The 12,561-nt window shown below is 33.3% G+C and overlaps 1 protein-coding gene across 1 annotated transcript; it reads right to left on the reverse strand.

Annotated features, from left to right (window-relative positions):
* Window positions 1-927: 927 nt before the first annotated feature.
* LOC132919555 (cadherin-23-like) lies at window positions 928-12,264 on the reverse strand. Its single transcript, XM_060981242.1, has 21 exons — window positions 12,055-12,264; window positions 10,290-10,599; window positions 9,944-10,200; window positions 9,390-9,821; window positions 9,198-9,333; window positions 8,861-9,111; window positions 8,538-8,793; window positions 6,906-7,099; window positions 6,063-6,829; window positions 5,266-5,677; window positions 4,840-4,953; window positions 3,628-3,906; window positions 3,368-3,551; window positions 3,074-3,300; window positions 2,677-2,979; window positions 2,479-2,599; window positions 2,159-2,410; window positions 1,814-2,097; window positions 1,419-1,733; window positions 1,227-1,351; window positions 928-1,126 (listed from the first exon to the last, which is right to left on the reverse strand). The coding sequence occupies exons 1-21, from the start codon at window positions 12,064-12,066 to the stop codon at window positions 1,108-1,110; spliced, it is 5,250 nt and encodes a 1,749-aa protein (XP_060837225.1). The 5' UTR covers window positions 12,067-12,264; the 3' UTR covers window positions 928-1,107.
* Between the last annotated feature and the right edge of the window lie 297 nt (window positions 12,265-12,561).

Here is a 12,561-nt window from a genome sequence, read left to right on the forward strand (position 1 = left end):
TCAAAAAAAAAACTTTACAAATGTTGTAATTACAATTTCTGAGTATTTTGAAATGTATTTATCTGGAATTATTTAATGTTAATTAAAAATGAGAGATAAATATACGATCTAAATAAAGATTTCTTCTTTCAAATAAAAAAACCGACTATTCTACGAGGTGTGATTGGTTTTCTCTGTAAAGTAATTTTTAAACATTGAAATAGTTTAATTTTATTTTCCACTACGGTTAATGGTATTATGGCTGCATAAAGTAACTAGAAATATTTTTGAATGAATAATTAATAGCCAGTCTTTTTAAATAAAATGAAATAATAAAATGCTATTTATCTATGCTTTATATTCATTACCGAATGCGAGGATTTATTATGACTCAATTTTACAATATAATTGTAACACTTTTGCTTAGTGGCACATTCGACATATACATATCTCATCGGAGAATATTTTACCACTTATTTATATAGATAAGTAAAGCAAACATTAATCAATTTTTTCAAGAACTTAAAGGAAAATTTCAATATATAAACTTGTTTTTGTACTAAAAACTATTATATACATTTTTTTTTGTTTTATTATTATAATAGTTTTACTTTTGCTATATATCTAAGTTATAAACCTCTCTCCTAGAAACAAATCGTAGTAAATCAAGAGACGAGAGTGCTTTATCATAAGCTTTTAGTTTTAATCCTCTTATTAAGAACATAATATTTCAATATAAAAGAAGAAAATCCTATTACTTTTAGAATTGTGTATGAACTCAATACCTGAAAACACCATATAACGTAGTGCATAGTAGATATTATAACGTAGTACATAGTAGATATTATTTAGTTGTTCTATTATTATAATTTTTTATTGTTTTCCTTCTATAAGTCTATCATACTTAAAGGTAAATAAACCAAAAATATTACTTAAAAAAATCACAAATTTCGGAGAAAGTAAATAATATAATCACAGTAATAATATTTACATTTTTAGGTAATATAAGTAAAATAAAAATATATACATATATATTTTGATTGTATAGTTATTGAATCACAGCACTTTTACATGGCAACTCACATCATTGAGTTCACGTCTAATTGATATTTATTGCTTATCACATTATTACCGTAGCCTTTTCCATCTATAAAAAAAAAAATAAAAGAAAAAATATTAAAAACAAATAAACACCTACTTCATTTCACAAATATCTGCTATAAATAAATAAAAATTTCAAAATTTACTTTTTATAAGAACAGCATAAAATGCATATGGAGAAAATCGATACGATTCCAATGAACATTGCAATACCCAACACCGATATCTGTACCCACGTAACAGCTGACTTGACTTGTTTTGGGGAACATCGCTATACAGAATAACAATCCAGTAAAATATTTATTTTATTTTCTCGGGAAAAAAATAGTATCCCTTACTTCGATGTTTTTAACTTCGTATTGTTTGTACACATTCTTCAACTCGTGATTGCTGGGGTCTTCGAGTAACGATATAGTATCTTTTGGATTGTAATTGTTTGGGCCCACTAGTTGAAAACACGAACCTGTGCTACTAAAATCCAGACTTCCGTCATTTTTCGAATAAAACTGGGTATCGTACAAGTTTAAGCTAGCTTGAGGTATCCCTAATGATTTTTCGACATCTTCTTTGAATTTTTTAATGTAATGACCTACTATATTTGGGGGTCTTGTGAAAACAAACTTCAACAATCCACGGTCTTTTACAATAAACACCTATCAAAATAAATATATGTTAATATTAATATAGTTTTAACTGCCGTTCAAATCAACCTTTGACGTAAAACGTGACTCACTTTTATTGTAGTATTGGAATGTCGTCCAGGCACATCGCTGTTGATCGCGGCTACAACTATGTTAAAATAACCTTCTGAATAGGATGTCATCGAAGATGTGGTTCTAATCTGACCACTTATCTGATCCAAAAAGAATGGCCAGCTCTTAATCTCTTTTGGGATTTCTAGTCTATGAGCATAAGTGAGATTTGTGATGTGATACGTTATTTGTTCTGCCAAACTGTCGACATCGGTGGCTTGTATTGTAGCCACAAGTGTGTCAAGAGGAACGCTTACCCTAACGCCTAAAAACAAATATAGTTTATAAAAAATCAATATTTAGACAACCACTAACCGACTACTCACCTAAAGTTAAGTTTTCATCAATGAATTTTGGTAAATTGTCATCGATATCAAGTATTTTGATTACCACCTGTCTTTCACTTGGATCTTGTTTGTTGTACGATTTATGCAAGCTGTATGCTTTCGTTTTATGTTTAAAACATTTTATTGTCAAAACGTATTCAGATACAGATTCTCTATCAATTTCTCCACTGATTCTTATTTCGGCAACATTATTTGAAGAGTTTAAATAAAATACATTACCCTCGTTTCCATCTAAAATTAATATTGTTAATATTGTTTTAGATCATTGTAATTTTATATCATTAATTAAATTAATATACCCGTTATGATATAATCAATGAGTGCATTATCCCCGATATCTGGATCATAGGCTGCCAAGGAACCAACTAAGGTACCGTGAGGCGACTCTTCTTCGACTTCCATCATTAAGGGTTTTTCTTCCTAAAATTTTAAATAGTGTTAAGCAAGTATACAAATAATCTGCTAATACCTATAGAGAAAATCTGCTTAACACTTACTATGGATCTATTAAATACGGGTTTATTATCATCGACATCGGTTATAATAACGTTGAAAACTTTTGTAGACTGTTGTGGAACGCTGCCTAAATCTCTTGCAACTAATACAAGAGTATATTTGTCTTGCGTTTCTCGGTCCAAAATTGACGTAGTCGTTATTAAACCCGTTTCTGAATCAATAGAAAAAATTAAAGAATCTTTTGTTTCTTCTAAAAAGCTATAATGGATCGTTCCTTCCAATGTATTGGGATCGTCTGGATCTGTAGCCAACGCTCTAAACACTAACGACCCAATAGATGCATTCTAAAATAATAAAAATATTGTTATAATCATGAGAATTATACCGTGAATAATTGATTTAGTAGTAATATATAATGGTCATTATTCATTAGTTTACCTCAGACACATACGCGATCTCGTCAGCAGTTGGATGTACAAAAGTCGGAACTCCATCATTTTCAATTATATCGCTAATGTATAGACTAAGTTTAACATCAGAAAACATTCCTGGTTCTCCATTATCTTCGGCTCTAATTTTCATTTCATACGGATCAGACCGACCTTTACCGGTTAATCTTTTGGAAGTTTTTATTTGTCCGTTTGTTGGATTTATGTAGAACAGACCTTTTTTGAAAAGTATAAAGGACAACTTTTTAAATATAATTCAATTCTAAAAATGTAAAATAAATACCCTGGAGTTGCTGCTCGTCTATGAGTTTGTAATGTACCAAGCCTGCAGATCCTTCATCCGGATCATGTGCCGATACGTTTAGCACACTTGTTTCAGGTACAACGTTCTCTAATACTACTGCAATATAGACTGAAGAATCAAATTCAGGTGCATTGTCGTTTATATCCTTAACATCAATATGTACCTAATAATAAATTAAAACTAAAAAACTCAAGTTTATGCTCAAAGTTATAATATATTATATTTATATAGTCAATTACTGGCACTGAAGTCATTTTTTGGTGTGGGCCACCCTGTGGCGTATCTGATGCAAATACCATTAGTCTTAAAATTGAAGTTTTTTCACGATCAATTACACCATATCCAGAAACTTTTATCTCTCCGCTAATAGGATCAACGGTAAACAAATTTGAATTTTCACCTCCCAGGTGATACCTGACTATACCATTTTGAGATGTTGGTAAATCTTTGTCATTTGCTCTGACTGACAAAACCACAGTACCTTTTGGGCTGGATTCTACGAGAGAAGTTCGATAAATCTGAAATTAGATCTAAATTAGAATAAATAATATATATTTAATTTAAAAATAAACGTGTATGGTAAATAATAAAATAATCAGATGTATATATATATTATAACATATAACTTATAAAATCACTAAAAACATTATATTATAATTATTAATGTAATATAATATATATAATATATTATATTATTTTACTAATATAATTAGTAATTAGATACCTGTATCTATGAGTGTAAAAACTAAAATTTAAACTCTAAAAATTACGACCCGTATCTCTGAATAATTATCTTATATTTTAGTTTTTACAAATACGTTTTTTCCAAATACAAATTATCTGTTTTAAATTTAAATCTAAATACTATACTGAGTGATTATTGTAATAGTTATCTACATATTCGTTATCTCAAAAATCATTTATCTTTTTGAAAATATTGTTTTACATAATTTGAACAAATTATTTTAATGATTTTTACTTGTTTTATACAGTATACATACATTTTTAATTTTATATTTTAAGTTGAACCAAATTGTAGTCTATTAATAAAAAAAAAGTAGTCATCTAATGTATTAACTAACTTTTTTCCAAAAATGTTATTTTTAATTGATCTAAATTAAAGAAATAAAACATTTTGAAAATGTTAATACTCGTTGAAAATTGAGTGATCACATTTAATTAATAACTTAGTATCATTTCTGCTTTTCTTCTCCGAATAAAACGTACATAAATAATGTAAATATGTAAATTATGAATCGTATAAAGACATTTGTAAAAATGTAAAATATAAAAAATTTTATGCGTAGGAAGTTGCACTTTGTGGAACAAGATGTTAGGCTCGTTATTAATATTGTATAAAAACTTTTACTAAATTGCCGAAATTTATATCTCACTAAAAAATACATTAAATATTCAATCGCAAACTTCTAAATAAAATATTCTTAACTCACGGGATATTCAAATTCTGGACTATTGTCGTTGATATCTTGCACTTCGATCACAATGGTTTTGCTAGTTGACCGTTCACCGTCTTCAGTGGTGACTTTCACTTGAAACGTCAATGTCTGAAATGAATAACAAAATATATGTAATACACAAATATGTACACACATGTGTAAATTACAACAATAACAAATTCGTAATCAAAAAGCAGCATGTCTTGTAGAGGTGTATAAAATAATTTAATAAATTTCACAACCAGAGGGTTGATTAAAAATATAACTATGATGGTTTCTGCCACACAGCCATTGTAAAATATTAACATTCATGTGTTAGTATTAAAAGTACAAGGCGATGCAGCATACGATCTCGTATGGTAAAAGGGCTCACAAGAGCGTAATGTTTATTTACTTATAAAATATGTCATTGTCACTTACCTTGTCTTCTAGCGTTTCGTAGTCCAGTCGTTCAGTAAGTATAACTTTACCAGCGTAGTCCATAGCAATTTGTCGCGGTACGGCCGTGACAGCCTTGAAATCGTATAGCGACTCGTTCGTAAGCACGTCAATTGCTTTGAGCTGCACCAGTTCCGTACCAATTGGCGTTTCTTCGTCTACTTTTACGATTAACGTGGACGAGTCACCGTCGGTCGACCATCCAGCGTTGGTAAATACCGGGTTTTTATTCATGTACGGCTTCACGAAAAATGTGATTTCGACCTCGTCGTACTGTTCGTGGACGTTTTCGACGGCATTCATGTCTACGGCTCTTATGGTCAACACGATCACCGATGCCATCTGATAACTTAGCGCTGAGTTCACTTTGATCTCACCGGTAAGTTTATTAATACTGAAAAAGTTGTACAAAACTATAGCGCTATAAAGTTATAACAGACATCAGTACACTATACACTATAATGTATTATGTATGTATTTTTTTTTTAACCGACACGAAGAAAAAAACCATTTTCTACGAAAAAATATTCATAAAAAGTAATACCACGTACTAACACACATTTGCATATTATTTAAAATATATACATGGTGGAAGCCCACCATGTTTTTCCGTTATACTCGTAATACGTATTTTATGTTTTTATTATACCAATGACGGTATGACTTTCTAACTCGTCCTGTCAACGCATTTGTATCGTGTAAATTAATATGCGAGCAAAGTATGTACATCGTACCTATATGTTTAATTATGTTGTATTTTAATTACTATATTATATTACCTGAATACATCTTTGAAATTGTATGAGCTCGTGTTTTTTAACGGCAATCCAGTTTTGTCATTAGCTTTGATTGGTTCGACGATCGCGTACTTAATCGACGCATTTTTATCCGGGTCGACGGCATTTACTTTGTACACGATTTCGCCTATTTCCGTGATTTCAGGTACGTACACTATGTAACTTACATTATGGTCGAACTTGGGAGGTTTATTATTTACGTCTGTGACGTTGACGTACACATCGGCGTGTGCAACCTCTCTGATGGGCAACCCACTGTCCATAGCCATGACGACCAAGTGATAATATGACAATCCCGTTGAGTCCAGATCGAGTATGGCGCGTTCCGACACAGATATGGCTCCGGTTTTCTTATTGATGTGAAAATTGTCGTTACTATTGACCATGCTGTACTCTATTAGATGATCTGGTCCGTCTGGATCGGTCGCTCGAACCCTCAGTATGTCCATTGTTCTCGGAGTGTTTTCCGGTATCGTGACGGAATACGTGAGATTTTTAAACATGGGCCTCTGGTTTCCCGGCACACCAACTCTGACGTAGACATTTGTGTCCGCGTGTAGAGGTGGCATTCCCAGGTCCGTCGCTCTTATTACTAACTCGTATTGTCCCCGAGACGTGTGACTAGAGTTCACTGGAGAATTCAATGTCAACTCCCCGCTGATAGGATTCACCAGAACGACGCCGTCGTAGTTTGAGCTGGCGACCGAATAACGAATCATAGAATTAAGACCACTGTCGGCGTCGGATGCCTAATAAATATTATATTATTAAATATTAATACCAATCAATAATACTAAATTATCAGATAAAAAAAGTTGATTTTACCTGAACAAAGAATTTCGGCTGAAATTCAGTACCACCTTCTCGTATAGTTCTTTTATATTCCAACGAATTGAATACTGGAGTATTATCATTAACGTCTACAATTTCAACTAAAATAACTACGTGGGTGGAACGATTACCACCGTCTTTCGCCTCGAGAGTGAGTGAATATGAACTCTGCTGTTCGTAGTCGACCTCTAAAAAAAAACAACAACTACAGTTATTTAATTTATTCAATTATTGTAAAAAAATATGATTTTTCAATTTTGTTTTTAATTATTTTGCTATAATTAAAACGTTTGAATTCTAAATAATCTACATTTGTTTAAAGTATTTAAATATAAAACATTCTGACGAGTAAAAATAATTAATATACTTCAATGTACTAGAAAGTGCCCACATATGTGTAACTGATAGCCAAGTAATTGTACGTGATAATTTATAATAGTACATCGTTTATTATACCAATATTACCTACTATTAAAATGTGTTTTTAATAGTACTTCAGTCCGAAGTCGTTGACCAAAAAATTAATAATTAATTGATGGAGACATAATATATTTTTTATTTGCTTAGATTTAAATGTATTTACGTTTAAAAAAATATATATATTTATAAATTATAATTTATAATGCATCAAAATTAAAACTTTATCAGTAATCATTCTTAAAATCTCTTTTAGTGGTATGATAATATTGGTTTTTACATTTTACTAGGGTTCGGGACTTGTTACACCAAAAATTAGAAAAAATGAAAAAGTTGTATTCATGTATTTTTCTAACTGCATAGATAATATGATTACTAATTATTGTTCTGAAACTGTAATTCGATTTTATTGACACTGCTCTGCTGATTTATGTTTTTTCCATTTTTAAATGCCGTGTTTCAACAAATCACCTATCAACACTTACTCCTGTTTTACATAGTTTACAGAATAAAATAATTCACTCAATATATAAAATATATTTTCTCTACACTCAATTTAGTATTGATTTATATGACTATTAATTGATATTTTAGGAATTTTTAAACTCGTGAAATCAAATAACGTATTTATAAACGTACACTGAATTATGAGGTAAGTCCATAAACAGTAACACGGCGGAAACATTAGTCACGATACACGAATATCATATACATATTAATTTTTTCAATATGTTATTAAGTTCCTAATCGTAATTTTGTTCAATAAAATAAATAACAATAGTCATATATGTCGATAACAAGACCTTCAACTACTAATGAATATATAGATAATCGTAAAATTTTACATCAAGATTAGGTATTTTAGACATTTCTTTTGAACATTAAATAACCACAATATTAGTCAACAAAATATTATGATCACGAAAAGTTAAAAATGCGAAAAATGCACTAATATGCTATAAAATGTTCAAATATGCTCTCTCTTTAAAATATAACAAAACACAAAATATACAAAAATACGCAAATTAAAATGCTGTATTTAAATTATTTACTTCACGAAAATAATTTCCACCTTACTTACGATTATTACGAAAAACATGCAAATGTAAAAAGGTCCAAACCCTACTATTAAAATACGTGTCAAATTGTTAACAAGAGATCTTTTTTTAATTAAAATTATTGTAATTGTATTAACACAAAATAACTTACTGCCAGTCAAATAAATACCGCCGAATTCAGGATCACTACCAAACTTATCCATTCCAAAACCTTGTAAACTGTAAGTAATTTCACCATTTATACCACTATCAATGTCGGTAGCAGTAAGATTTGCTATGCTCGTCCCAGGTACAAGATTTTCCGGTATGGAGTATGCATATGTTGTTTGAGCAAATTTTGGCAAATTATCATTAGCATCGAGTACGTTAACTTGCACGTGAGCCGCAGAAGCTTCTTTAAACCCACCCTGAAATTTATTAAAATTATATAAACACATATGAGTTAAAAAAATTATTAAAATAAATATTACATACAGTTAAATTATCTTGGTACATAGCAACAATATCGAATTCGACGTCAGTGACTCCTGCATCGTAATCAAACCCATCGTTGTCAACTAAACGAATAAGAACGGTTGACCTTCCCAAGGCCGTCTCGGGGATAATTTTAAACCAATTAGACACTCTGGAGTCTTGGGTCCTCATTACCAACACGTATCTTCCGTTATCTCCCAAATCTTTGTCGTTAACTATAATATTTAATCCCGGTAAAGGTGTTCCGATACCTGAAAATAATATTAAATATTTAAATAATTTTCAGTTTTAAAAAATAAACATTATTTAATCATAATAAAAATAGGTTCCATCTTACTAATGTCCTCAGATACCGACGTCGAGAAACTCCTTTCGTTAAATTCGGGTTTTTCGTCGTCCACATCTTGAACTACTACGGTGACGATCTCGTAGCTGACGTCACCGGGTAGTTCGTTGTTGATCAGCTCGGTAGCCTGTAAAACGAAATACCGTTATACGTTGTCACGTTTCATTAAGTGATATTAGTCACCTTTAATCTGAACGTATAAATACCACCGGCATCGGAAACAATTTTGTTTTCCCGGTCAATAGGATTGTCACTAGTGAATATGTAAGCAGTCCCGTTAGACTCATTATCGATGGTGAAATATCCGAGAGAATCGTCTTCTAAACTCAACACGACTGGTCTCTTGAAACCCGCGTCACCGTCTTCAGCAGTGACCTTAAGTACTTGTACGCCTGCTGGTGTATTCTCGTCGATCACGATCGAATATGGCGAGTTAGTGAAAACCGGACGTTCGTCTTGCACGTCTTTAACGACTACCGAAATATTAGCGGTGGATGATAGGGAGTTTTTAAGCCCTCCATCAGTCGCTTTCACAGTTATTTTGTACGACGACACCGTGTCGAAATCCAGTGGTCGCGCTAATCTAATAGAACCTACGTACGTACCTGTGGACACCTGTAAGCGAAATGATACGATAATGGTATAATAATTGAATAATCTAATCCAATTTTACATTTTATAAAAACGTTGCATATGACCATATAAATAAATCTATATAAAGTTTCCACATAACTTACTTTTTCGGTGAGCAAGTTAAATGTCACGCAAGGTTCATTGTTTTGACTACACGTCATGGAAATCTCACTATTCGGTCCGATATCTTTATCGACAACAGTTATGTTGTTATATATTATGGTGCCAACTCGCGTGTCTTCGGAAACACTAAACGAATACGGTCTCCCTAGGAACTCTGGTGCATTATCGTTCACATCGATAATTGCTATTTCTCTTCTCAGAGACACCGTATTTGCATCGGAGTCCTTGATCGGCTCGTCTGAAAACATTGAAGTTTAAAACTATTTTTTATGCTTTTTTGATACTGGTTTTGTTATCTAGCATCAATAGTGATGTGACATATTATACCAGTTACGCTGATGACGACTTCCAGTGAATCCAACGTTTCTCGGTCCAAACGCTTAGCTAGTGTGACGACACCGGTTGATCGATCGATGTTCAGATGTTGTCCACTCACAGTGTACGACACTCTCGAGCCCTCGGGGTCGATTGCCGACAGTTTGTAGACTGATTTTCCAACTGGGGTGTCTTCGGACAGGGAAAATCGTGCCATGTCGCCGCCTGGCAGGAATTGCGGCGGCCTGTTGTTCAAAGCGCATTCTGACCAGCCGAAAATAACCAGAAACACAAATGAAATAACAAGCCGGTTATATGCCATCTGAAAACAAAATTAGAATGCATGAAACAGGTGTAAGTCTATCCACGTATTTTAAAAATATCTGGTGATAGCTAACTTAATATTTGCCCCCTTTGTATTTATTTCCTAATAAAATAGACGTATGTATATAACTGTACTAATCATACACCTAATTAATAATAATATTGAAATAATTGTAATTTCAATTAAAAAAAAAATATATTACGTAAAATCGCATTGAGGAAATTAATAAATAAGACAACTATAATAATAAGCTGTAATAAGTATATGTATTCAAATTTATTTAATTTAAAAGTGCTATTGTTTATTAGTTGATCTCTTATTATGAATTAATCTGTTAACGTTATCATGTATATATTGATACGATCACAAATTCGAAGAACTACTTATATTTGCGATTTTTGAGCTGCATTTTGAAATAAATTGCTAACGTTGGATTTTTGCGCATGTATTCAAATATGCTGATCAAATTTTGACATTTATCTTTGTATTTCATGCATCTAGCTTAAGACTTTGTAGTTGCGCACATTAAGTCATTGCGTATACAAACAAATTGACCACGATTTATAATACAACTTTGTAATATAAACTAACTTTGACACTTAATAGGGTAAACAATGAGCAGTGTTTTCTTCAAACTCGGTGCCCACAATATTTGTTATATTGTTGTTTAGTGATATATTTTAAATATATGTTACTACAGTTTACATGGCAATACTTGAAAAAAAGGTGAATTCTCGGGACGTTTAATGCCTCAGCTACCACGCCCCCTACAAATCAGGCAACAGACATCGTGGTCGAAGGTGTTTTTGTGTCGTTCCTATTGTGTTTCGAGACTCTCGGTTTCGTTAACCTCCCAACATGTCGCTGCCGACGGGTCACGGCAAAAAATAACTGCACTCGGCCGTTCTCACGCGCGTGAGCTCGCATGTATACGTAATCGGAGGACGGTTATTAAAATCCGGTTTCGCGAGGCTCGGCCAAAACCTAGGTTCGTTTAGCGTGCGACGCGGTGGGTACGTGCTACACGGTTTACATAATGATACGACACAACCACGGTTCGCATGCGGTATATCGTTAACGTCGCAACTATCGTAATGCAACCACACCCTTCGGACATGACCACTACCCGTTCGTTTATACGCAAACCGACGAACGATGTATTGTCTTTCGTAATATTATTACATCTATCGTCGTCTCATTGACGTACGGCCGGATGGGCTGTGTGATCATCATGTTCATAAACGGTGCCTATATAAAACGAGCCTAGAAAACTTAATTCACCGGCTGCAAACGTCTAATGTTATCGCGACGACCCATATTTTGGAAGCGAAAGACGTGTAGGACGTAGGTACCTACGTTCGATGATAATAATCATAAATAATCGTCTTGTGGGTGTAGATACATGCCCGCGCTACTATTCTAATGCCGGCGAGCCGTTTCATATATACTTACCGGCGGACGCATTTTTCAAGGACCTTTCGCCGACGATTTTGCCGCAAAATCAGTTTTCCAAACACAGAGCGACAATATCAACATGACACACACACGTACGGACGCACTCGCTATCGACGAACGGTGTTTGGAAACATGAACGCGCGCGCGCAACTCACATGGCGAACGAACAACCGACGACCTCAGGAATCCAGGTAAACCGAACCACTGAGGGGTCACGCAGCCGGTGGAAGACGAGAGACAGGTAAATAATAATAGTAATAATAATAATAGTATGTACCAACTATCTTGTGGGCAACCGGTGCGCCGTCACGATACCGGGCAACTGCAGAGTGGGGCGAAACCGGTCATGCGCCACTAAGCGGCTCCGATCGGTACCACGTTACTCGCGTGAGCTCGATCCCCCTCCCTCACCACTAACACCACCGACGACTCTGCCGCTAACGTCGTCTTCGTCGACTATCCGCACCCGTTATTATCGCTTTATCATTAACATAATAATATAAT

Source organism: Rhopalosiphum padi, chromosome 2 (assembly GCF_020882245.1).
Source record: "Rhopalosiphum padi isolate XX-2018 chromosome 2, ASM2088224v1, whole genome shotgun sequence".
NCBI classification, from domain to species: Eukaryota; Metazoa; Arthropoda; class Insecta; order Hemiptera; family Aphididae; genus Rhopalosiphum; species Rhopalosiphum padi.

What these genes read in the sequence shown, in the direction of transcription:
- LOC132919555 (XM_060981242.1), bottom strand. An exon ending in AGTCGTCATCAGCGTAACTG is followed by an intron (nt 10,201 to 10,289) that starts GTATAATATGTC and finishes CAATGTTTTCAG; the next exon opens with ACGAGCCGATCAAGGACTCC. An exon ending in AGCCGAAATTCTTTGTTCAG is followed by an intron (nt 6,830 to 6,905) that starts GTAAAATCAACT and finishes AATATTTATTAG; the next exon opens with GCATCCGACGCCGACAGTGG.